General features: G+C 38.8%; 2 protein-coding genes across 3 annotated transcripts in view; one reads left to right on the top strand and one right to left on the bottom strand.

Moving 5' to 3' along the window:
* LOC143288417 (18S rRNA (guanine-N(7))-methyltransferase-like) overlaps positions 1-20,124 on the top strand; it is a 40,697-nt gene extending 20,573 nt beyond the window's left edge. Inside the window, exons 1-11 of one of the 2 annotated variants that reach the window (XM_076596885.1) lie at positions 6,077-6,153; positions 7,791-7,828; positions 8,936-9,031; positions 11,364-11,446; positions 12,884-12,980; positions 14,825-14,921; positions 15,518-15,568; positions 16,038-16,123; positions 17,630-17,734; positions 18,612-18,695; positions 19,914-20,124. In XM_076596885.1, the coding sequence (XP_076453000.1) occupies positions 6,109-6,153; positions 7,791-7,828; positions 8,936-9,031; positions 11,364-11,446; positions 12,884-12,980; positions 14,825-14,921; positions 15,518-15,568; positions 16,038-16,123; positions 17,630-17,734; positions 18,612-18,695; positions 19,914-19,977 (846 nt within the window). In that variant the 5' untranslated portion in view covers positions 6,077-6,108 and the 3' untranslated portion in view covers positions 19,978-20,124. Of the gene's footprint in view, positions 1-6,076; positions 6,154-7,790; positions 7,829-8,935; positions 9,032-11,363; positions 11,447-12,883; positions 12,981-14,824; positions 14,922-15,517; positions 15,569-16,037; positions 16,124-17,629; positions 17,735-18,611; positions 18,696-19,913 lie in introns of those variants that run through there. The other variant, XM_076596884.1, reaches the window with a different exon arrangement.
* Positions 1,612-5,834, bottom strand: LOC143288418 (dnaJ homolog subfamily C member 30, mitochondrial-like). Its single transcript, XM_076596886.1, has one exon. It carries the CDS (start codon positions 5,796-5,798, stop codon positions 5,010-5,012), a length of 789 nt encoding a protein of 262 aa, XP_076453001.1. The 5' UTR covers positions 5,799-5,834; the 3' UTR covers positions 1,612-5,009.
* Positions 20,125-25,778: the final 5,654 nt, after the last annotated feature.

Below are 25,778 nucleotides of genomic sequence, written 5' to 3'. Positions count from 1 at the left end.
GATGTTCTTGTTTTTGTGTGTGTTTTTTTAATGTTTGTTTGTTTGTTTTTTGGGTGTGTTTTTTTCAGATATATATGCAAATAACTATACCACTTGTTTCAGAAAATCCAAAGCAAAAGTCTACCACAATCCATCCAATACACCAAGATCCCAACATGTCTGTACCAAAGACAAAACCCCATATGACACAAACATGAATGTGACATTGCAATGACAATTATACACTGCCAAAAGGGCATTGCTGTGATATAATGAGCGTCAGATTTTGAGCTAAAGAAAATCAAGACATCAAACAACTTCAGCTTGGGGAACTCTGCAGTTACAAGGACACAATGTTTTGGATTATTATATTGTTTATATCTGGGATGACATTACAATTCAAGCCAAAGAAATCATCACTTTTAGACGGATGACTTATCAGTGAAACTGGGGTCACATTGAAAGGGGTACTAAGGGTACAACCTTGACTGTGTCTCATTTAGTGTGCAGAGCCAAAGAAAAATTACATGAGACAAGACACTTGTCAGCCTTGCTGATGGGGGAAAAAATGTCTTGCAAGACAAAAATCTCTGAGTTGAGACTGACACAAGCAAAATTTGTGTGCAATATCTTTTGTGTAATGTGTCTGTTAATGTCAGCAAGGAAACAGACATAAAACAGCAGTTGTTTTTATTGTCAAACAAAACAGAAACATCAATGAAAAACAACTAGCCAACAAACAACAACACACACACAAAAAAAACAAACAAACCAACAATAAAAGTAGACATCACACATCACAGTGATGAAAAAACAGTAACTTCTAGTTTAAAAAAAAAAACACCCATAAAAACAAACAAGTTTGGAATAGGAAGAATGTGATTGTGAATGGGGGAAAAAAATCAGAGTTGAGTTGATGAAAATGTGTACTTAAGCTCATAAACCCTTTGAAGGATTTTAACAAGTCTTGCAAGTGCTATTCCAATTTTTACAATAATTATAAAATAAAAGTCAGCATTTCCTACATTTCTTTTTCTCTTTTTATTCTGACTCTGTGCTGGTGTGTATTAGTAAGAGAGAAAGACTAAGAGAGAGTGAGAAAGAACATGTGAATGTGTGTTTTTGTATGTAAATGTTAAATGTATTGCAATTAAATTAAAGTACATGGATTGTATAAAGTAAGTGTCATGGTGTGTCCATATGTTGTTTTTGTGGTGTTGTTTTTTGCATTCGTCTGTATGTGTGTGTAAACATGAGTCATGAGTGTGAAAGACATGTCTTACAATTCTCATGCACCTTGCATCATTACACAACATGAATCGCAGAATTTTTTTTTTTACAAATGCTGATTAATTTTTCAATTTTGTTGTTGTTGTCATCATTGCTACATTGTTTGTGATGATGCTGTTGCCAGTACTCATATCTATTAACTTTTAAATCATATATATTTGTTTTGTTTTATTCTCTCCATTTGAGGGTTCATCTGGTTGCAATAAGAAAGCGAGAGGTCTGCATGATGCATATATGTTTGAAGTGAATCATGATGAAATCATTGTGCAATAGGAGAAATCAAATGGATTTTGGCCAAAGTACATCATGTTTTTGTCAACTCCAAAGAAGGTGGTGTTTTTTTAATGAATCATATTCTTCCTGTCTTTTGAAAATAATTCATCAGTCCTCATTACTTTCTTCACAAATAAATTTGTATTTCACAAAATTCTTTCCATTAAAAACAAGTTTCAACAAAATCACTCATCAGACAGTATCATTTACCTTATGTACAGTTTTCCAAATAATGTTTCCAAGATAAAAGTACCACTGGGTTTTGTGTACATGCATTTTGCAAACTGATGAAGAAATGAAGAAACTATAATAGTATGCAATGTTTATGTAACAGGAGTGGGAATTCACACAAGTATACTTTCCCCCTTCCATCCATCCATCACCACACGCACAGAATTTCAAGCATGCATAAATTAAAATGTATACATGTATTCACACACACACACACACACACACACACACACACTCTATACCATAGTCATCAAAAGAGTGTAGTCATCAAAAGTCAGAGTTTCATAAAATTTATGCACAAATCCAACCACTGGTATACCTAATGCCATATATAAAATATTGATGCATCCCCCCCGCACCCTCCCTCTGAGTCACACACACAAACACACACACACACACACACAGTGACAGATATACACACATACATACTCTCACATGCATTCATTCCATTATCACAACAGCTGGCATAAATTCTTGAACTGATTATAAGCATTGCAGAAACTGCCTTTTTTTTTTAAACAACAATGGAAATTTTCTCACCCACTGAAACAAATTCAGTAGAAAACATGGACTGGATGTACATTCTCTGGCCTACAATAGTTGCCTGAGAACAATCAAGAAATAACACATTAAGTAGTCTGGAACTTAATGTAACAAAAAGCCAGAGCACACATGAGGTCATATACCCAAGGTATTGAAAATAATCCATTTTGTATCTAACAATTCAAATGGAAGATGGCAGTTCTATGAGATGTAAGTTGTAACACTGCCAAGGCGCTGAAAATAACATACTTTGTAACTAACAATTCTACAGGGAAGATGGCGATACTATGATGTTTTGACATTTGACAACTGATGACACCCAAATCCTTGCCAGTGGTCTGAGAAAATAGGAATGAATATATTCATTCATATATTTGTTGGGGGGTGGGGGGTGGGGAAGGACATTTTAAAATCATAAAATACAAGAAATAAAACTAAGGTGGCAACAGTTTTGCACATTTGACAGAATCATTGGAACAAACTTTAATAATTTATTTCAAAAGAAAAGAGAATTGTAAATAATAACTGTAACTTCAGTTTAGAAGTTCATCCAGTATTGAGCATATATATCCTGGTGATGCAATCGCTAAGCCTTAACGAAGTACTAAAATTAAAACACAATGTAAAATTTGTGCAAACTTGAAATTTAATGAACATTAAATATTGATTTATAAACCCATATTATCTCTATTAACTGGGAATATATCCAAATGTAAACTGCATAAATAAATGTCTTCCAAATAACTGAAATATTCACTAATTTGAAAAATATGTTGTCTCAAGATAGGCAACATTAATTTGATTTTGAAGAATGAAATTCAGTGATCACAAGTGAAACATACAGCTTCAAAATATAAACATTACCATGATTACAAACAACATATATATAATTTAAAAAAAAAAATTTAACCATAAAACTACTTAAACAAAATTTTAAAAAAACAAAAAAACACTCAAATAAAAGAATCATGAAAGATTCATGTTTTGCATACATGTAGTTATTAGTAGTAACGGTTAAAATTTCAACTGATTAATTTTTGGTTCAATTGATGTTTTGCTCTTTAAGTTTTACTTATATTTGAAGACTTTTCCAAAACATTTATTTACTCAATTGTTCAAGATTACTTTAGACTATCAAAAGTATTATATCCTTATATCATAAAAAACCACAAACAATAAATCTTACTCATTATGAAAAAAACCGATATCAGTCTACCATTAATCATGACTCTATCTTTAAACTTGTCGGCCGTAGTACTTTCATTTTCTCCTCATAGGCGGATAGTAGTTTGCACAGGACAGGAATGTCAGACCCCTGCGGCATACATATATGTATTGTATGCATAACTTAAAATCACGGGAACATATGAAACAATAAGATCACCAAATCATACTGCTGAATTCACTTAAAAAATAAATAAAAAAGTATTCTTCTTCTATAATTATAAAATTTCATATTCTTTCTCGATGTATACTTCCAGTTGCATCAGGCTTTTCATTTTAACAACAACAACAACATATTAATATTTGCATTTTCAGTTGTCACTACTATTTTTTGCTCATGTATTTTGAGCCTGACCAAACAAACAAAAAACCAAAAAAAAAGAAACAACAACAAAGAAAAAAAGAGAAAAGAAACAACAACAAAGAAAAAAAAGAAAGAAAAACACTAAGAAAAAAACAGGTGCAATGATTGTCATTCACCATGACTGACATAATGAAAAAAAGAACACACACACACACACAATGACACACACACACACACATGGAGAGAGAGAGGGAGAGAGAGACAGCTTGAGAACTTCAAACATATGTGCAGATCTGCTTGTGCCTGAACCCCCTTCATGTGTATACGCAAGCAGAAGATCAAATACCCACATTAAAGATCCTGTAATCCATGTCAGTGTTTGGTGGGTCATGGAAACAAGAACATACCCAGCATGCCCACCCCTGAAAACGGAGTATAGCCACCTTCATGGCCAGGTAAAAACGGTCATACACGTAAAAGCCCAATCGTGTACATACAAGTGAACGTGGGAGTTGCAGCCCATGAACGAAGAAGATAAGGTAACTGCAACTTAACATATTTTTGGTCTTCTTGGCCTGTGGTCTGTGTCATTTCACTAATTTTCAGTGCAACTACCCCTACACTGCTAATCCTGAATCCCTCTTAGAAAGCCACACACAGGCTTGTCTCATGCAAGCCAAGTGTCAAAAGTTCACAGGGAAAGCTCTAAGTCCTCATTCGGCCAGAATGGACTATGCACCGCTGCCTATCACAGTATAGTATCACTATAATCAAAGCAACACTAAGGTACAGAAGTTTGCCATAAATCAGAATAAATCAGGACATCATTATATAAACTGTTAAAACTCAGGTTGTGTGTGTATTTGCGTATACTAAAGTGTATCATGTTGTCCTTCTTGTGTCTGTGAATGTATCATCATCTTGTGTTGGTAAAGTTCTGCTGAGCTGGAGACAACAATCATAAATTTATATTCATTAATTTTAAGAACATACACCATAAGAGAAATCATTTCAATAGTATACATTGCAAAATACTAAACCCCACTCACACACACAAACATGTCTCAGATTTCATGCTTATGCACTGATAGTATATATTATAAACACGCCTGCTAAACTAAAAAGCATAAAAAAGACCGACAATGAAATTGGCTCTTTTCTGGGATCACTCCGGTTTCTTTGGTCCTGGTCTGGACCCTGGTCCACCAGAGCCCATGAGAAACATGGCTATGAGGGCCACAACCACAAAACCAGTCACCACTGATCTCAGCTTTCTCTCCATTGCCGAATTAGCCAGCTCCTGTTCCATTCTTTTCATGTACTCTCGGTCAGCCTTTTCTTGTCTGACTGTATTCCCGTAATGCTGTCGGTAAAACTCATCAAAGTTATATCTGTTTGTTCGTCCTGTTGGCGGTGCCTGGCGTTCAAACCCAAACCCCTCTCGCTGCCTGAAAGACTCAGTGTAGTCGTGTTCGGCAGCTGTTGGCTCATTCCTGGCATAGATGCCATGATCATACATTCGGCGTTTTTTGGTGTTACCCAGAATCTCATAAGCTTCAGAGATCTGTGTAAACATATTCGATTCATCGTTCTTGTTTATGTCTGGGTGATACTCTTTAGAAAGTTTATAGTAGGCACTTTTAATTTCTGCCTGTGTGGCTTTTGGGGAAACACGTAGCACGTCATAGTAGTATGTTTTGGACCGAGCTTTCGAAGCATAGCAGCGGCGTTGGAAATCTGGCTCTTGTGATCTTGAAGAAGTTGAACTTGCAGCGCTGAATATCGTGAAGGTTAGACAAGGTGCCGAGGTAACAAAACTCCGTTTGATCAAGGAAACAGTCGGTCCTGGGGTGTTCGGCATACTGTTCTGACACACGTCTGCCTCAACAGGCCATGCAACACATTTTACACTTTGTTGTGCATGCTTACACACTGTGCGGCTCCATTTCTGCATGACGAAAATGTGTGCAGCCTGAAATGAAAGTTATGAAAGGACATGCTTCCGCCGGAAATGCATCCAGATAACAATTGTGCTGATACATCTTAAAAGATTAAATTGTACAAATATACATTTTATAACTTCAAAAACATTGATTTTATATGAACAGAATTCATACTGATGATTGAAATAGTATGATATTTCTAAAGATACTATTTCTCTTTTACTTTTCAGAGAAAATCTGTTAACCGAATATAATGCATTTCTCTTTCGTAAATGATTTGTGTTAATAGTTAAACATCAGTCAGCCACGAGGATAAACAGCATGGCAGCCAGGGACAGACCAGAGCACAAGGCACCACCAGAAATTGTGAGACTTTTTCTGCTAAAATAAACAGAATTATTGTGTTTTAAAGCTGTAGTGCTTGTGCATTAATATATTCTTTTGTCGTTAGTAGGATGAACTTGATGACAGCGAGTAAACATAAAATCAACAAAACTTCATTAAAAATACGAAACGACACGACCACAGCTTTCTGCTCATGTGAACGGTATGAACAGTCCTTAGAATTAGATTACAATTTACATCTAAGTTATGAAAACAAACAACGACAAAAAAAGAAACGTAACAGTTACAAGAAGTATTATCACAATCATAACCGAAGAAAGGGATAAACTGTGTGGGTTCGTTCTTTAGTTTAGCGTCTTTTCACTATCAGTGATATTAGACGATTAACCACACATACACACACACACACACACAAAAAAAAAAAAGTTGGGAGAGGTGGGGAGAGGGGAAAGAGAAGTCAGGATAATACAGAAAACGTAGAAAACTACAAAGAAATGCATAACTAACATGAAATTAGCTTTAACAGTAACAGTTCAATAATGATGATAATAACTAAACCATTAACATGATTATGAAGTACATTAAAGTAATGCAGAAATAGGACTATGAACCAATGCCTTTGAAATTTTTACTAAAAGAACCTCGTTTGAAATAACTTCCCCCAAATCATCTGCAGAATAGTTACTCTCTGTGAAATACTTGGGCAAGAAGATACATAACTGCTGACATTGAAACAAACTGATGCAAGCCGAACTGCTTACCACAAATCAAATGCATATAACATTTTTACTATATTTTGTCTTCAGCGCATCAAGTTTTATACGGAAGAAAGGAGAGGATATTAATTTTGTATAGCCAGCTGATGAATTCGGTATTTTTTCTTTAATAATACGTTCAGGGAATAATATCCCTTTCTGTTTTAAAGAATCTGCCTTCCATCATTTATGAAATCGACCCCATGCTGTTTTTTCTGACATAGTGTATGCTTCTTTCACGGAAAGTCGGACAAGTATTTTTGTCATTTTTTATTAATCTTGTGCTCCTCTTTTAGCTGCTTTATCAGCAGTTTCATTGCCATAAATGCCCACATGAGAAGACACCCAACAGAAACTGACATCAGTACCTTTAATCCTCAAACAGTGTACCAAATGATTTGCCTCAATAACTAAGTCAGGTCTTGTTTCAAGGTTAAATGATTCTAGAGCATAAAGTACTGATTTGGAATCAACAAAAAATGCTATTTTAAACTTCAAGAAAACTATTTGGTGGCTCACCAAGTAGCTCAAAGCTTGTATAATAGCAAGTGTGTGTGTGTGTGTGTGTCTCTCTCTCTCTGTCTCTCTGAGTTTCTCTCTCTCTCTGTCTCTCTGAGTCTCTCTCTCTCTCTTTGGAATAGGTCTCCTCTCACTATGTCTCAAAATTATAGAAAGGGCCTGGTTGAGTGTATCACTGCACAAGTTGATCTGTATCTTTTGTATTTTTCATTTAGCTGTAAAATTTTCTTCCACCCATTTATGGGGTTGGGAATGTAATATTCCAGTAAACTGGAAAGCATTGTCTGTTGTGTTTTTCTTTTTTTTCTTCTTTTTTTTTATATCATGTTTTTAAAAAAAAAATCTTATGTGGTCTTAAGTTATCACTTGATACTGTTTTTTCAGTTCTACAATGAAACAGAAGCAAGAAAATATACATCAAAGTGAGTGTTCATCTTATTATTGGTTTTGGAATGCATGAGTACTTTATTACTAGTTATATGATATTATTTATTACTGTAATTTTGTAAACATTAGGTTCTGTTTGTTTCATTATGTATATTAGTGAACCTTCCCAGAGCTGGGACTGTGAATACTTGGAGGCAGACTCCATTAACTTGATTTAAGTTTTCCAGTTTGATTTACTGGAAGAGATTGTGTAAAATGATTTATTTCATATTGAAAATTGTTGTGTGTATATATGTAGAGAGAGAGATATATATGCATCTGAATTTTCTTACAGTCCACAAGACCATAAGTGGTGGCCAGTCTGGTTACTTGTTATTTGCAGGAGACATAAACTGAGATTCAAAGCGTAGCATGCACTCAGTGCACATTAAAAAAAAAAAAAACACAAAAGAAACAAAGCAACAAGAGAGTTGTCCCTTACACAATCCACCTAGTTAAACAATACACTTGCGCCAGTGGCGGACAGAAAAAGGAAAAGGGAAAAGAAAGGTGGCACTGCACTGTGACAACACATTTTCTATAGGGAGAGCAGCCCAAATATCACACAGAGAAGCCTTTTTGGACAAAAAAAAAAATCATTCATTTCAGTGTAACAGGGGAGACTCTTTAACGCTTAGACTAGTTAGAGTGAGGAGCACAGGAAAGTTGAATTCACACCATAAATAGCATACCGTAGATAATAATGAATTGTTCTGTTTATAAAAATTATCTTATGTATAAACAATGTCTGGATTATGTTGATTATCTACCTGATTTGCTGGGCAAGCACAAATTCTAGGAGCAAGAAAATGTGTGTGGATTATACAGAAGTTGAAAAGTTAGGATTCAGTTGCCCAGGCATTTTAAGTCAGGTCTGTGTGTATCACTGTATGTATGTGAACACATTACATGTACATGTATATTGAGTGTGTGTGTGTGTGTGTGTGTGTTTGTTAGGGATAGGATGATTATTTTTGCCATAAACCATGTATAAAACTTTTGCTTTTGCATACACATGATATTGTACTCAGATATTTCCTTTGTTACTTGTTTGACCATGTGTCTGATTGTACTTACGAAATGATGTGTTTGTTGTTTTTCAGTTCTCGTATGATCGAGATCCAAGAGAAATTGTCAGAAAGAGCAATAGAATTGCTGGCACTGCCAGAAGACACACCATGTTACATACTGGACATTGGGTGAGTGATATGTGTGGTTCTGGCACAAACTGTCAAAGATGGCAAATGTTAGGGCATACTCTTTGTATCAGTGCACTTGTGCTTCTCTCTCTCTTTCTCTGTCTCTCTTTCTCCAATTTTGTATTGTTCAAAAGATTTAATCAATGCAGATATGCGATGTCGCATGAGAGCTTTGCTGATGACACACAACTTTATCAGTCGGCTTCCATAGCTGAATTTGATGCACTGGTGACTCAAACACAGGAGTGCATTGCTGGCCTAAAGGACTGGATGACTCTCAACAAGCTGCAATTAAATGATGATAAGACTGAATTGATGATAACCTGTCCAAAGAAGTTTCGTCAACATCCTTCCTTTCCTGACTCTGTTCTGATCAATAGCACACCTGTTTCACTTTCTCCCTCTGTTCGCAGTCTTGGTGTAATCCTGGACCAGTCTCTTTCCTTCCAACAGCACATTTCGAATATCTGTAAAGTTGCCTATTTGGAACTGCGTAGAATCAGCTCTATCCGCCACTATCTCTCAACCGATGCAACCAAGACACTTGTATGCTCTCTGGTTCTCTCAAGATTGGATTACTGCAACTCTCTTTTGGCCGGCCTTCCCAAATACCTGTTAGACAGACTCCAACGAATTCAGAATAACGCTGCCAGACTCATTTGCAGAGCTTCTAAATTTGACCATGTTTCTCCTCTCCTTCAGTCTCTCCACTGGTTGCCTGTTTCTGATCGAATAGACTATAAGCTATCCACTCTGACCTTTTCTGCAGTCAACGGATCTGGCCCCAAGTATCTTTCTGAACTCATCCATATCTATACCCCGTCTCGCCAGCTCCGTTCTTCCTCTGATACTCGACTTCTCAGGATACCTCACGTCAGAAGTAAGACCTATGGACACAGATCGTTTTCTTTTCAATCGCCAAAGACGTGGAACAAGCTCCCTGATAACCTCCGTCACTCTGATTCCCTCGCATCTTTTAAATCTCGTCTCAAAACTCACCTTTTCCCTCAGCAATAAGTTCAATTGTGGCAGGTCCACAACTACATGCATGTATATGAATGTGTATTGTGTGTGCGTGTGTTTATGTAAGTTTGTGCCTGCCTATGTGTGCGTATTTGTTAGGGTAGCTGTTAGATACACATGTATGTTAAAATGTATGTATGCAGTGTGTGTGTGTGTGCGTGCGTGCGTGTGTGTGTGCGCGTACGTGCGTGCGTGCGTGTGTGTGTGTGTGTGTGGTCACATTTTGGTGTGTGTATGTAACATAGATATAATGTTTTATGTTATCAAAAGCGTTTTTGTAAAGCACCTAGAGCAGATTTCTGGATAGTGTGCTATATAAGTATCCATTATTATTATTATTATTAAAAATAGTGATATTTTATATTTAGCTAGTAGTACACCTTTGTTAGTGTATGTCAACAGTCCAGCTGAACCTGAATCAGTGAATATAAAAGAATTAAGACCAGTATGAAATGTTCACTGAAGGCTTCAAAGCGTGTTACTATAGGTATTGCTAATTCATTTAATATAATGATTTATTCAAAATGTCAAGCTGCTGTACTAGACCTGAATGTAGAATGATTAAAACGACTCTTAAATGTTCAGTAAAGTTTTCTAAAAAGTGCAAATATTACTATTACATTCAAAAAGCAGTTAATCAGTTGGTATGTCTTAAAAGACAAAATTATAAACTTAAAAATTATTGGTTATGTCCAATATTAATTTGATTTTATTATTTAATACACTTTACAGAAGGATGTTGTGAGTGAGGGGATGGGGTGGTGTCGGGAGGTATTGTTTGGATTTGATTGTGGCAAATCTCCTTTTAATCATAAAAAGAGTTGCAAGATTTGTGTTGGTCATCAATGGTTATGTATGGCGGTATATCCTTAAAGAATTCATGAACATTGTCTACTTGTCATTTAGTTTGAACAGTTTCAGCTTTTCAAGGAGGTATCACTGCGTTCATACAAATTCACAAATGCAACTCCGCACCAGCTAGGCAGATGTCTGACAAGCAGCATAAACCAACAACATGTGTAGGCCTTGAGTGCATGCATTTATATGTTTGTGTGCCTATCAGAATATATTTCTTCTTCAGAATTTTGCCAAAGGACAACACTTACATTGTCATCGGTATATTTTCAGTGTGCCAAGTGCATGCTGCACACTGGACCTCAGTTTATCGTCTCATGCACATGCCTAAAAAACTACAGTTTGATTTTCCAATCAAACTTGGGAGAAAGGGCAAGACTGGGATTTGAACCCAGACCCTCACAGACACTATCAGCAGGTGTTTTACCATTGTCCTATATTCCTCTGTTGACAGGTGTGGGTCAGGGCTGAGCGGAGAGTGTCTGACGGATAATGGTCATGTGTGGGTGGGCATGGACATCAGTCCTCACATGCTGGGTACACTGCTTCTCGACTCTCTTCCTCTTTCTATTGTGTGGACATTGTTTCTGGGGGTTGAGTAGAGCTTGGGGAGTCCTTTTTTGTGTATGTATGTGTGTACATGCATTGTATGACTGTTTGCGCTGGTATAAATCTGTGTTGTGTGCTTTTGTGTGCCTTGTCTTTTTCCATCCTTTTATTTTGTTGTCTATTTTCATGTTGTTGGGATTATGTTGTTGTTTTTCCTTCTTTTTTTTTTCTTCTTTTTTTAATACCTTTGGAAGGCATGTCTTTGTGTGTCTTTGTCAACTCAGTCTTCTTATAGCCTTTTGTTTAACTCCGAATTTCAGTTTAACAAACAGTAATTAGGTGCTTAAAGCTCCCCAGGAATGGATCATTAGTAATAATGGGATTGATTTATTGAATGTGTATGAATGGGAACAAGAATGAAATTGTTGAGCTTATGACGTGTGTGAGCGCTTAGACTGCACAAAAGTACATGCAAGTAACACGTCTCCCAGACTGATACAGACAGGTAGCTTCCTTCCTTTCATAGAATACTCCAATCTCAACTTTGTGAATTAGAAGAGAAAACAACCAAGAGAAACAGGTGTTTAAATCTCCCCAGGGAGGGATCATTAGTAATGATGGGATTGATTTATTGAATGTGTGTGAATGGGAACAAGAATGAAATTGTTTACCTTGTGTGGCGTGTGTGAGCGCTTAGACTGCGCAAAATGATTTGACAACGCATAAAGCGCATGTATACACTCTGCACTTGTGCACACACCTGCACTTCACCATGCATAAAATACACACCTACACTGTCAGAAACGCTTGCATGTGCACACATACATGTGCCTTCCTGCCACAGATCAGTCTCAGCATTCCCTACATGCTAGTAACACCTCTCCCAGACTGATACAGATAGACAGCTTCTTTCCTCCTAGAATACTCCAGTCTCAACTTCATAAATTAGAAGAGAAGACAACTAAGAGGAACAGAACTGTATCAGTGATGTCTTTTGTGAATGGTAGCATGAAAACATGACAGTTTCTATATAATTTTCATCTTAAAAGAAAAAAAAGTTGTTTAACTAAAGTTAACGCATACTTTACCGTGACCCACTAGTGCAAACTGTGGCAGGGGTCTGATTCCTGTCCTATGCAAACTACTATCCGCCTATGCGGAGAAAACAAAAGTAGCTGCAGCTGATAACCTCTGGGAAGTTACTTCCCTTCTGCATCCCTGAATAGCGTCCTCTTTTTCCAGCAGCCATCTTCATATGGCTAAATTTTTTCTGCCTTTCTCAGTTCTTTGACACTCTTGCTTTGTGTTTGATGATGACTTCTAACACTGTGTAACAGGTCATAAAATTACTTCGCTCATTTGGGCGATCAAGCAAATGTTCCTATAACTGTGAGTGACTGTTCTTTGTGTGGTGGTGGTGTACAGAGGTGGCGAAGGAGAGGGAGGTGGAGGGGGACATCATGCAGAGCGATATGGGACATGGAATGCCCTTCAGGCCCGGCACCTTTGACGGCGCTATCAGGTGAGGTGGCTTCATGTCCCTGTGCTGTGTGTGTTGCATTGTTGCCTGTTTGTGTTTGTTCACCTGTCTGTTGATGCTGGGGCTGTGGGTTTTGTTCAGTGCAAGGTTTGTGTGAAGGTGTGTTTGGTGGGGGATTGGTTTGTGTTGTTTTGTGCGCACTGCGTTGGTCTGGCTGCTTCAGTTTCAAAGCAGGTGTCAAAGTGGGCAGACCGATCATGCCTATGTGCTGCACTGCATCTGCTTTGAAAAAAAATATGAGCTGATGCCTGATCTTTGTGTGAACCTAATATGAGAGGCCTTGAAAGCTGACCCCACTCTGGCGGAATATTAACAGCACATCGTCAGGCCTTGAAAGCTGACCCCACTCTGGCGGAATATTAACAGCACATCGTCAGGCCTTGAAAGCTGACCCCACTCTGGCGGAATATTAACAGCACATCGTCAAGCCTTGAGAGCTGACCGCACTCTTACGGAATATTAACAGCACATCGTCAAGCCTTGAGAGCTGACCCCACTCTGACAGAATATTAACAGCACATCGTCAGGCCTTGAGAGCTGACCCCACTCTGACGGAATATTAACAGCACATCATCAAGCCTTGAGAGCTGACCCCACTCTGACAGAATATTAACAGCACATCGTCAGGCCTTGATAGCTGACCCCACTCTGACGGAATATTAACAGCACATCGTCAAGCCTTGAGAGCTGACCCCACTCTGACGGAATATTAACAGCACATCATCAAGCCTTGATAGCTGACCCCACTCTGACGGAATATTAACAGCACATCGTCAAGCCTTGAGAGCTGACCCCACTCTGACGGAATATTAACAGCACATCATCAGGCCTTGAGAGCTGACCCCACTCTGACGGAATATTAACAGCACATCATGAGGCCTTGATAGCCGACCCCACTCTGACAGAATATTAACAGCACATTGTCTGGCCTTGATAGCTGACCCCACTCAGGCGGAATATTAACAGCACATCGTCAGGCCTTGATAGCTGACCCCACTCAGGCGGAATATTAACAGAACATTGTGAGGCCTTGAGAGCGGACCCCACTCTGGCGGAATATTAACAGCACATTGTCAGGCCTTGAGAGCAGACCCCACTCTGGCGGAATATTAACAGCACATTGTCAGGCCTTGAGAGCGGACCCCACTCTGGCGGAATATTAACAGCACATTGTCAGGCCTTGAGAGCAGACCCCACTCTGGCGGAATATTAACAGGACATTGTCAGGCCTTGAGAGCAGACCCCACTGTGGCGGAATATTAACAGCACATTGTCAGGCCTTGAGAGCCGACCCTACTCTAGCAGAATAGTAACAGCATATCTTCTTGAAGTCCTTCTCCTTGCTGACATACAAGGGAAAGTTCTAGCAAGAGAGGAATGAAAAAGTTGACAGACTTGCTGTGAGAATGGAAAGAATAGTGCTGTGTTAGTGTGTACTGCGTACATTTGATAGGTACAATACTATCCTCCATCTAAAGGAAATCATGCTATGCTAACAGCTCTGTTTTGTTAGCAGTCTGGAGGAACTTGGACCAACAGCTTTGAGTCTCTTGTCCCCAGCTGAGTGTTCAGGGGAAAAGAAATGCACCCAGGAATTGTGTTCTCTGTATTGTAGTATGTTGCGCACTGGAGAACGTTGTTGTGCTCTTGTTGTTCTTTGTCTGTCTAGTGTTCTGTTTATTGTTTGCCACATCAAACATTAATGGAGAACTTTTTCATGATGTGTTTTACATTATGTGTTGTTTGATTTATTTTTTCAGCATATACATTAATGGAGAACTTTCTCATGATGTGTTTTACGCTATGTGTTGTTTGATTTTTTTCAGCATATCAGCCTTGCAGTGGTTGTGCAATGCAGACAAGAAAAGCCACAAACCTGCAAAGCGCTTGTACACATTTTTCTCCACACTCTATGGGTGCTTGGTGAGTTTTTTTATGTTAATTGGTGTGTGCGTGTGCGTGTGCGCATGTATATATGTACGCATGCCCATTCTTCATTTAAGACGATGAGTAGAGAATGACTAAAGTATCATTTTCGTGATATGATTTCCTCCTTTAAAATAGAAATAATTAATCTGCTTCATTTATGTATCAGTACACATGTGCACTTAATGTCCTTCAAACTCAACACAGCAGTTCGCCGTATTGAGAAGAAAACCATACTGAGAGACAGAGGTGAGCTTCACAATTTGGCAAAATGGAACAAATTTCAAGCATGACAAGAATGAGTTTTTGATCCAACAGTCATAAAGTTTCAAGACATAAAATGTTATTTCAAGACTGTTTTGAGGAATGACGTAGCCTGACCAGTGTATGAAGCGAAAAAACTGATCAACAAAAAAGTTTTGGGGAATGACATAGTCTGGCCAGTTTATAAAGGGGAAAAACCTGAGCAACAAAACAAACATGTTCAACAGACAGTATCCTCACATGTTATAGTCTTGGAGACCAGTCCATATCAATCCATTTTTATCTATTGGTTTTGTAGATATTTGTTTCAAACTGTCTCTATTCTACAGAGTCGAGGTGCTCGTGCTGTGTTCCAGTTCTATCCAGAGAACAGCTCACAGGTAAGCTTCAGTTCTTTCAAAACACAGTATCTTCTTCAGAGTAATATAGATACCATATACATGTATTGTTGTGTTGAAACGTGTGTATCATGTGAAGATCTGATTACTTAATTAGTTTAATGATATTTATAATTAAGTTCAGGTTTAAGCACCAAGTTCTAATTGCTTAATTAGTTTAATGATATATTGTTAAGTTCAGGCGTAAGTATGTTATATATGCCTCATTTTGAAACGTTCTTGTATGAAGTATAATCAGTGTAGCTCCAGTGTACACTTGTATAGTCAGTAATTCTGACAGGTTTTCAGCCTTGAAATGGCCCAATGCTGTTAGCAGGGCTGTAGGGAACATGACTTGGTTTGATCTGATTTGATGGACCGTCTGCAGTGTATGACAGCTTTTGAGGTGTCCAGTGTAAAATCATGAACAAAAACATGTGTATTAGACTCTGTGGTGTGTGTGTGTGTACAGGTGGAGCTGATCACTACACAGTCCATGAGGGCTGGTTTTACTGGAGGCTTGGTGGTCGATTATCCCAACAGCACCAAGGCCAAAAAGTGAGTGCTGGGTGATGTATATGTTTGTAGATCTATATGGTAAATAGTTTGTGTCAGATTTCTTTTTTTTAGTGTGTGATGCAATGCAAATAGTACTGGAGTAAATGTATTTTTATAAATTGTTCAGTCCATAGAAATTTTTTTTCTTTAAATGAAATAACGTCTTGCAGACTTTAGTACTGTATATTGAATAAATGTGAAGTGGTGTAGCAGTTTTTGGAACATTTAGTGATGTCTTTCGTTCAGCCATTGTTCTACATGTATTTCCTTGCAAAGTTTGCAGAATTTTCATTCACTCTTTTTTTCTTTTCTTTTTTTAAATCTTTCTAGTTGTGGACCTGTGTTTGAGGGTTGAAGAGAATGTCTTCACTTCAACAGAAACTGTTCTTCTCACTGGTTTATTGTCTGTTCTCTACAAAGTGATTTACACTTGCGCACATTCATTCTTTTCAGCTCACATAGATCGTCTGGTACCATACTTTGAGGCTAATAGATACTGTGGGCTCAGTTGGGGGATGAAGAATCACAGCACATTTCTGAACACCACAGACATAAAGGGCTCGCTCAGTATTTGCAAAAAAAGTACTGTCATTGGCAGGTGTTTTACTGTCTGTTGTCGAATCACAGTGGGAACCAGTGAACACCACGGAAATATGATCTGCCTGGTTTGTGTGGCACAATTTGTGTGTCTGTGTACACCACTTGGGCATGGCCAGAGTAGTGATGTGTACATGTACGTCCGTGCAGCTTACAGAATTGGACTGTGTTGGCCTCCTTGTGTGTGGACAATGATGAAGTGTACTCCTACGTCAGTGCAGCCTGCAGAATTTGATACATGCTGTGATGGGCGCAAAAGCTGAGTGGTTAAAGCATTGGACTTTCGATCTGAGGGTCCTGGGTTTGAATTTTGGTAACAGCGCCTGGTGGGTAAAGGGTGGAAATTTTTCTGATCTCCCAGGTCAATGTATGTGCAGACCTGCTTGTGCCTGAACCCCTTTGTGTGTATACGCAAGCAGAAGATCAAATACATGCGTTAAAGATACTGTAATCCATGTCAGTGTTCAGTGGGTTATGGAAACACAAATATACCTAGCATGCACACCCCTGAAAATGGAGTATGGCTGGGTAAAAACGGTCATACACATAAAAGCCCACTCGTGTGCATCAAAGTGAACGTTGAAGTTGCAGCCCACGAACAAAGAAGACAGATGCAGTGTATTTCCCTCTGTGCATGGACAGAATGTTTCTGTGTCTGTAGTGTATTTCCCTGTGTGTGTGGACAGAATGTTCCTGTGTCTGTAGTGTATTTCCCTCTGTGTGTGGACAGAATGTTCCTGTGTCTGTAGTGTATTTCCCTCTGTGTGTGGACAGAATGTTCCTGTGTCTGTAGTGTATTTCCTGTCTGTGTGTGGGCAGAATGTTCCTGTGTCTGTAGTGTATTTCCTGTCTGTGTGTGGACAGAATGTTCCTGTGTCTGTAGTGTATTTCCTGTCTGTGTGTGGGCAGAATGTTCCTGTGTCTGTTTGCGGGAGGAGCCAGTCAGCGACTGCCTCAGGGGCTGGGTGACGAGAGTGCATCAGGTGTGAGGACAGAGGCCTCCAACTCTGCAAGGTAGGTACACAAAAAGACGGGGAAAAGAACCGTCACAGGTGGGATAGTGCTGCCTCTTGGCTGTGGTGAGGGTAGAATGAGCTGTTGTTTTTCTCCCTTTTCTGTTTCAGAAAGAAAGTGCATGGAAGTTTGGATGTGGTTAAGGTAGATGTGTTACTGAAACAATGAACAAGTAAATGAATAAGGAACAAGTAGTCTCCTGATAATACAGCTGAAATAAGTCCACCCATTTGCCCATGACCAGTTCTCATTGCCTCGTTCACCATCATCAACAGCATTGTATGCATGGTACTGGACACAGACCACTGTGGGGTCACTCGGGGCTCTTTCAGTTATAAACATTTACCCGGTCTTATGGGAATTCTATGGTGTTAATTATCTCTTTTTGATGGCTGTCTTTGTTTTTTGGCTTTCTCTTATCTTTCTGTTGTCTATTCCTTGTTTATCTACTAACTTGCTGGTGCATTCACCTGTATTTTTTTCTGGAAACTGCAAGTCTTGAATACTTAATTGTGTTTTCTGGACTGGATAATTCAGCTTTTTTGTAAATATTCTTGTCATATTCTTTTTTCTCTTTTTTTAGTGTCATCTGCTTCTGATTGTTTAAATCTATGCCTTCTGAAAATGATGAAAATCAACTTCAGGTTTATTCTTGTTTATGCTGAATTTTATATTTCAAATATAATGAGAAGAAAAAAGTTGAATAGTCAGAGACTGAGTGTGTGATGGAAAAAATCTTATTAGATAAGCCACAGTGTTTTCACCACAAGGGTTCAGAGTCAAATGTAGCAGTTGATGACACGAAACATATTATACTGATGCTGTGACAAATGTCAGTGCTGCTGTTACAGTTGCTGGTACATTTTTCTTGTTCCAGAGAACATTGGAGGAATAAGAAATCTGCCAAGTTTAGCCGGGACTGGGTTTTGGAGAAGAAAGAAAAGCGACGGAAACAGGGCAGGTAAGAAAATGAGCATTATTGTTTTGAAACCACAAGGGAGTGAAGTGTCATTTAGTCCAATAGAAATAGCTTTGGAATTACGTACACCCAGTTGGCTGTGGTGTAAATTTTTGCTTTTTTCTCAGAATCATACACAAGTTTCTCTAAGTTTCTTTAACGTACAATGAAGACATATAATACAATATAATGTCTGGACAGATATGGAGCAGATGCAGTTAACATCAGAGATGATTTCTTCTTCATTTGGGCTGCAACTCCCATGTTCACTCGTATGTACACAAGGGAGCTTTTCGAGTGTATGTCCGTTTTTACCCCGCCATGTACGCAGCCATACTCCATTTTTGGGGGTGTGCATGCTGGGTATGTTCTTGTTTCCATAACCGACTGAACGCTGACATGGATCACAGGATCTTTAACGTGCGTATTTGATCTGGGGGTTCAGGCACTGGCTGGTATGTACATATGTTGACCTGGGAGACCAGAAAAATCGCCACCCTTCACCCACAAGGCGCTGTTACCAAGACCCTCAGATTGAAAGTCCAACGCTTTAACCACTCGGCTATTGCCGAGAGATGATTATGAAATTAAGGGAAGAGACACAGCATAATTCTGATTCAAGAGCACTGTGTAATTCTGAACTGTGTCCCTTTACTGATTTCCTTTGTATAAGCGACTTGTCATTATCGCAGTTGTCGCAGTTTCAGGTGCAGATGTGATTTATCAGTGGTGATGGCAACAGCGTTCAGCTTGCCTTGTCAGTAATGGTCATAGCAGCACCAGCTGAAAGCAGATCGAGTGATGGGTGGTATTTGTTTAACAAGAGGGAGGTGGCAGAACACTTAAAGCACTTATCAGCCAATACAGTGTCTGTGAGGGTCTGGGTTCAAATCCTGGTCTCTCCTTTTCTCCCAACTTTGACTGGGCGTCTAGTCACTCGGATAAGTTGCTAAACGTAGGTATTGTGTTCAGCACACACTTGGTGCACTGAAAAACCCATGGCAACATAAGTGATGACATCTGTAAAATTCTGTAGAAGAAATCCACTCTGATTGGCACTCAAATATATGTGCATGTTCTCATGGCCTGACTAGCACACCGGAGTATGCTGCTCATCAGGCATCTGCCCAGCAGATGTGAGATAGCACATGTACATTTGTCTTTACACAGTGACGCCTCTTTGAGAAACTAACAGGGTGATGTGTGGTGTTTGTTTTACAGGGATGTTCCCATGGATACCAAGTACACTGGCAGAAAGAGGAAGACTCTGGCCTCTCGTCGCTGATGTGTGATGGAGTGTGTGTGTGTGTGTGTGTGAGGAGGAGTGGATGTGGGAAGGAATAGTGACAGGCACAGAAAGACTGTACCATCTTATTGTTTATTAATGTCTGGTATGTGATGGATTGCACATGATTAAACATGTGAAGCTGTGTCAGTCTGTTCTGCTTTCTTGTATGCCAATAGATAATTGTCATGTCATACTCTCAGCTTCTTTCAATCATTGAGCCTGCATACTTTAAAGTTCAAAATGCATTCATTATAATTTGTATGAATGAAAGCATGTTATCCTCTGCAACCTGTCCTTCATTCGACTGATTTCACATCCAAAGTGGATGTGCTGAAACTTGTCTCAAGCTTTCCCCCTCTGTTACACAAATAATTTGAAGCACGCTGTCATTAAAGGTTGTCATGTCCCAGAATTGTAAGTGAGTAGCTGCAAGCTTGAAATCACTGTTCTCATTCATGCAGCAGACAATGAATCCTGTAAGGGACATAAGCCAGCACTCAGAGGTACCTGCTTTTCCTGGTTCCCAACACAAAAGTTAGAATTTTTGGCCTTTGCTGTTTTAAATGTTTTTTTAAAAGTCTTACAATTTTGTGATGGAAAATCTGAATGAATCCTCTCACATCACAGTTTGATGAGCTGGTGCATCTGCCAGCTGTCAAATGCTTGTAAACACCGCTCTGTCAAATTTTTGTTCTTTTCTTATCTTCTTTTGAAATTTAGGAACATGAACAATGACAAGGAATCTGCGTAATTATGTGCCATGAATGAAAATGAACGAATGGACTTGATTTGTATAGGGTGAGTAAAAATGTCCACGCAAAGGTCTGTGCCTCCACAGTGCCATCCACACGCAAACACAAACTGTGCCTCCACAGCGCCATCCACACACAAACACAAACTGTGCCTCCACAGCACCATCCACACACAAACACAAACTGTGCCTCCACAGCACCATCCACACACAAACACAAACTGTGCCTCCACAGCACCATCCACACACACACACAAACTGCCTCCACACACACAAACTGTGCCTCCACAGCACCATCCACACACACACACAAACTGCCTCCACAGCGCCATCCACACACAAACACAAACTGTGCCTCCACAGCACCATCCACACACAAACACAAACTGTGCCTCCACAGCACCATCCACACACAAACACAAACTGCCTCCACACACAAACACAAACTGTGCCTCCACAGCGCCATCCACACAAACACAAACTGTGCCTCCACAGTGCCATCCACACAAACACAAACTGTGCCTCCACAGCGCCATCCACACAAACACAAACTGTGCCTCCACAGCACCATCCACACACAAACACAAACTGTGCCTCCACAGTGCCATCCACACAAACACAAACTGTGCCTCCACAGTGCCATCCACACAAACACAAACTGTGCCTCCACAGTGCCATCCACACACAAACACAGACAGATAAAAACAACATGAAACAATGAGAGCTGAATTAAATAATTTTTAAAACGATGAATCATTACCGGGGGGATACGTCAGCTCACCAAGCTCACACACCCAACAACACAGATTCAAAAAGTGAATGCTTGTTTAATAAACAGCACAAGACAGACGCAAATTAGTCAGCAAAATCATATCCATGAAGCTAATAATCGGAAAACAAACCAAGACCATTGAATCTATTCATCTTTGGAGAGAAAAAGCAAAACAGGTTCTTCCCTGCGAGGGTGACAGGCAATGTTGACCATGAAGAACGGAGTCTGCTTTTGCTCTCCAAGTGAATTTGGATAACTTCTTCAATTGTCTTTTTTTTCTTTTGTGTTGTTCTTTACTTATAACGCAACAATTTTATTACCTGGCTGTCACAGAAAAATGTATTGCACTATTTTGTGCGTTTCTGTTGTTAGTGTGTGTGGGAAGTATTTAACCGTGTTTGAGGGACAACTGAGGAGGCGGTGGGGGGAGTGTGTACCTGGACAGAAAGTATGTCTGAGGATCTGAAGCTAACGATAACAAAATCACACTTCAGCCAAAATTCTGACATCAAACTTGATCACACTGAAACCTCTGTTGGCTGAGGTTAATGAGAAAAAGCATGGTAGTGATGTGATGCAAGTTGGAGGGAGAAAGAAAAAAGAACCTGAAAATCAACAAAGCAGGAATCAAGTTTAAAGGCTCTGTACATACATCACTGCTACAACTAAAAAGAAACATTTCGTAATGAGACATCAATAACATGAAAATGGAACAGTATTTCCACAAAGCACCTCACGGGAAAGTATGGGAAGATTATGTACTGGGTCACCTACAATACGTAGGGTTTTCAGATGGTCTTTTTTTTGTGGTGGTGAAACAGAGAACAAACTACAAACATTGTGAAGGGTTTCCTATTTCCTAAGATATATAGAATAAAGTTATTGCATCAAAGCAACAAAAATGTTCTCAGTTTGATTAAAAATTTTTTTTTTTTTTATACCATTGAAACTAACTCTGGAATACACAAAAATAGATCAACTATACACTCATAAGTTTGCTTTTTCAACACACTGTAACCTTTGTGTACAAACAATAGAGCTGTATTTTTTAATCAGTCCCAAGTGGATGGTTTTTGGCATGCAAGATGTAATTTTTCCTTCTTCAGTTTGATCCCAACCTGTGATAGAAACACATTCACCCATACTTTAACCAAACACCCAAGCAACTGCCTGTTATATACTCATAACCAGGGACAGTTATGCTGGTTCATGACAAATGTCATGGCATGATTTTTGTGGTCACATATGATAGACTGAGTTCTGTTAATCATAAAAGAAAACCCACAACTGCAACAACAGTATGTTCTTGTACATTACATTTGATAGATTGAATTCTGTTGAAAGTACAGACCAACAACTGCAACAACAGTATGTTCTTGTACATTACATTTGATAGATTGAGTTCTGTTGAAAGTACGGACCACATCTGTGACAACAGTATGTTCATGTACATTGTTCTTTCTCCGTACTTAAGCATAATCAACATCATTTTAAGAAAAGTAAATTCATTGCAGTTCGGGTATTATGGGGAAGAAACGTCCAAAATGCACTCAAGTGTGTATGGAGGCAGAATGTTCAACTTGCCGTATATAATCATACAAAACATTTGCATTCAGTGGGGATGTTTAAAACTGAGCAGTGCACTCTGATCAACGATAACTCTGTTCATTTCATTTTATATCTTATTTTATTGTGAACTGTTCACAAACATTCCAAGATCATAAGAGATCTTGAACCAAGTCAGACTAATAGTCACAGTTCATTTTTCTCACTTTGCCTTCTTCCTCCTGATATAAATGAAGGGGAAATCTCAGTTTCCCCAAATTTTCTCCCATCCCTCTCCAACATCACCACCACCAACACCCAAACCTCCTCACTATCCAAGTCTTGTGACAGTTCAATAAATGATTGACAAAAGTGAAATATTGATAAAATTGTTAAAAAGATAGAATGCAAGCATTACAACACCCTTCAGAACTTTGACGGATGGGTATACATTTGCGGATATCAGGATGCTAAATGCATACACAGACATGTAAGTATTCTCCATATTTTTTTTGTTTGTTTTGTTTTTTGGTCATAAGTAAATACACATGAAGAAGAGTACACCTCAGCGTCTACACCACGCAGTCTATCATTCTAGCAAAACTGTTGTGATACAGGTCTGACAACACATTGATAAGAGTAAGATAACGGACATGCCCATCACACCGTTAACATGCATACATGACACAAACCTGGTGTACCCTCAGGGCAATGTTTCAAACCGCAGATTACAAACATAACCTGCTCAAGTACATCAAAGCTCATCCTGTACAACCAATGAGCAAAAACAGGACTGGGGGCCAGGGTGGGGGGGGAGCGACAATAATAAGCAAGAAAATCTTGAAAGATTAAAAACGCATTCACTTCATCAAAAAGTGCAGAAAACGCTCTACTCAAACTATGCTGAGTAAACTTGCTACAGAAAGTACAAATCTAACATCTATGATGCAACAAATTGTGCGAAAAATACCAATTGGAATGATGCAGAAACATGACACTCTCACTTGCATTCTACAATCATTTGTTGCCCTTTTTTTTTCACACACGGACATATTTCTATAATTTCTTTCAAACATTTCATCAAAAAGTAATAAATAAGGAATCACACAAAATTACCATTTATAAATGAGTTCAACAAAGTGTCCAGCATATTCACACGCAATTGTACTGATCACTGGTATAGTGTGCAATGGTGGTGGTGTTAAGTTGTCTTTGTCAACTTGGGTCACAACAGTTTTCTTTCTCCAGTTCATTTGTTGTTGTTTTATGTTTTGATCTACATGATATGAAACAATACTAAGATAAATCTGATACAGTGTATGTATTCCACATGAAATGTCAAAGGGCATGTAACTGTATGTGCGTTTGAGTCTCTGTGTGTGAGTGTGTATGTGTCTGTGTGTGTGTGTGTGTGAATAGAAGAAACAGGATTTCTTGGCCCACAAGATGCAACTTTTTCACAGTCCCCTGTGATTTGCAGGGTCAATGAGCAACAAATATGCATAAATTATGATTTTATGAACACCAAAACTAAGCCTTTTTGTCTCCTGAATAAGTCATAACACACAAATTGGGAATTCATAAAACACATAAACTGGGGGAAAAATGCCATGAGATAAATTCTTAGTTCAATGCTGTATCTTGTCTATTTTTTATAATCATATTTCTGTTTTCACACAGAGACAATATTTGGCCTGTACACACATCTCTAGGTTTATACGTTCTGTCTCTTATTGACTTGCGTGTGCATAATACCAACAACAAAGCAGGTCAGTTAAGATATGCCTTGAAATTAGTGCTCATGATTCAATCAAGAATTCAGTGATTCTGTAATCTGAAAGCAACAAAGATGCACAAATGTATTTGTTACCTGTAAAAGAAGTGTCTTTTTATGCAGAGAAACTGGCAAGATTGACTATCTTTCAAATTGTCAGTATCTGCAGAAAAAAAAATCTCACTTAATAATTGACTTAATACTATGAACAAATCTATCTCTTCTTTTTTTTTCCTCTGCATTTTTTTAAGGATTTTTTCAATTCTTTTTTGCTTTTACATACACATCCTTTTCATTCGTTCACATACCACACAAATGTAATGTGTCATGAATACAGACTGAGCATACGGGGAGAAGAGGAAGAAGAAGAAGAAGAAAAAAACAAACAAGAAAAACGTAAACCAGCATCAGTTCTTTGTCATTACCAGTCATGAGCAAATGGCAAATTTTGGAGATGAAACACATGTGTGAGTAAGGAAAAAAAAACAAAAAAAACAAACAAAAAAAAACAAAAACACGTCTACTCTACACTACAGACAACAACACTGCAAAAAACACATTTCACAACACAATGCATAGTTGTTCATAACATGGTCGGTGTGTGTAGGGGCGTGGCGCACATGTACAAAGTCAGGACTTGCTCCTGGTAACCCGTTTGACGAGAAAAGAGTCTGCCTGAAATGCTATAGAATAGCGCTCAGTATAGGAATCGGAATGATGAGCGGCCACAGCTACATAGCTCAAGCGGTGCACAACAAACGCTATCAACATGGTTCAGGGTGGCTGACGACTATTCCACTGCCGTCAGATCAGATTCCTCCCTTCCTCACCCACCTCCCCCGACCCCCACTCCCTTCCCTCCCACCCCCAAAAAAGAAACAGAAAAAAGTTTTGGGTCTTCTTCTTGTTGATAGTTGTGAACTGGTTGTTAAATCTACTATGCAGTACTTAGTGAC

This window comes from Babylonia areolata, chromosome 12 (assembly GCF_041734735.1).
Source record: "Babylonia areolata isolate BAREFJ2019XMU chromosome 12, ASM4173473v1, whole genome shotgun sequence".
Lineage (NCBI taxonomy): Eukaryota > Metazoa > Mollusca > Gastropoda > Neogastropoda > Buccinidae > Babylonia > Babylonia areolata.
This window is presented reverse-complemented; position numbering and strand designations above follow the sequence as displayed.

What these genes read in the sequence shown, in the direction of transcription:
- LOC143288418 (XM_076596886.1), bottom strand. Translation starts at nt 5,798, where the DNA reads ATGCAGAAATGGAGCCGCACAGTGTGTAAGCATGCACAACAAAGTGTA.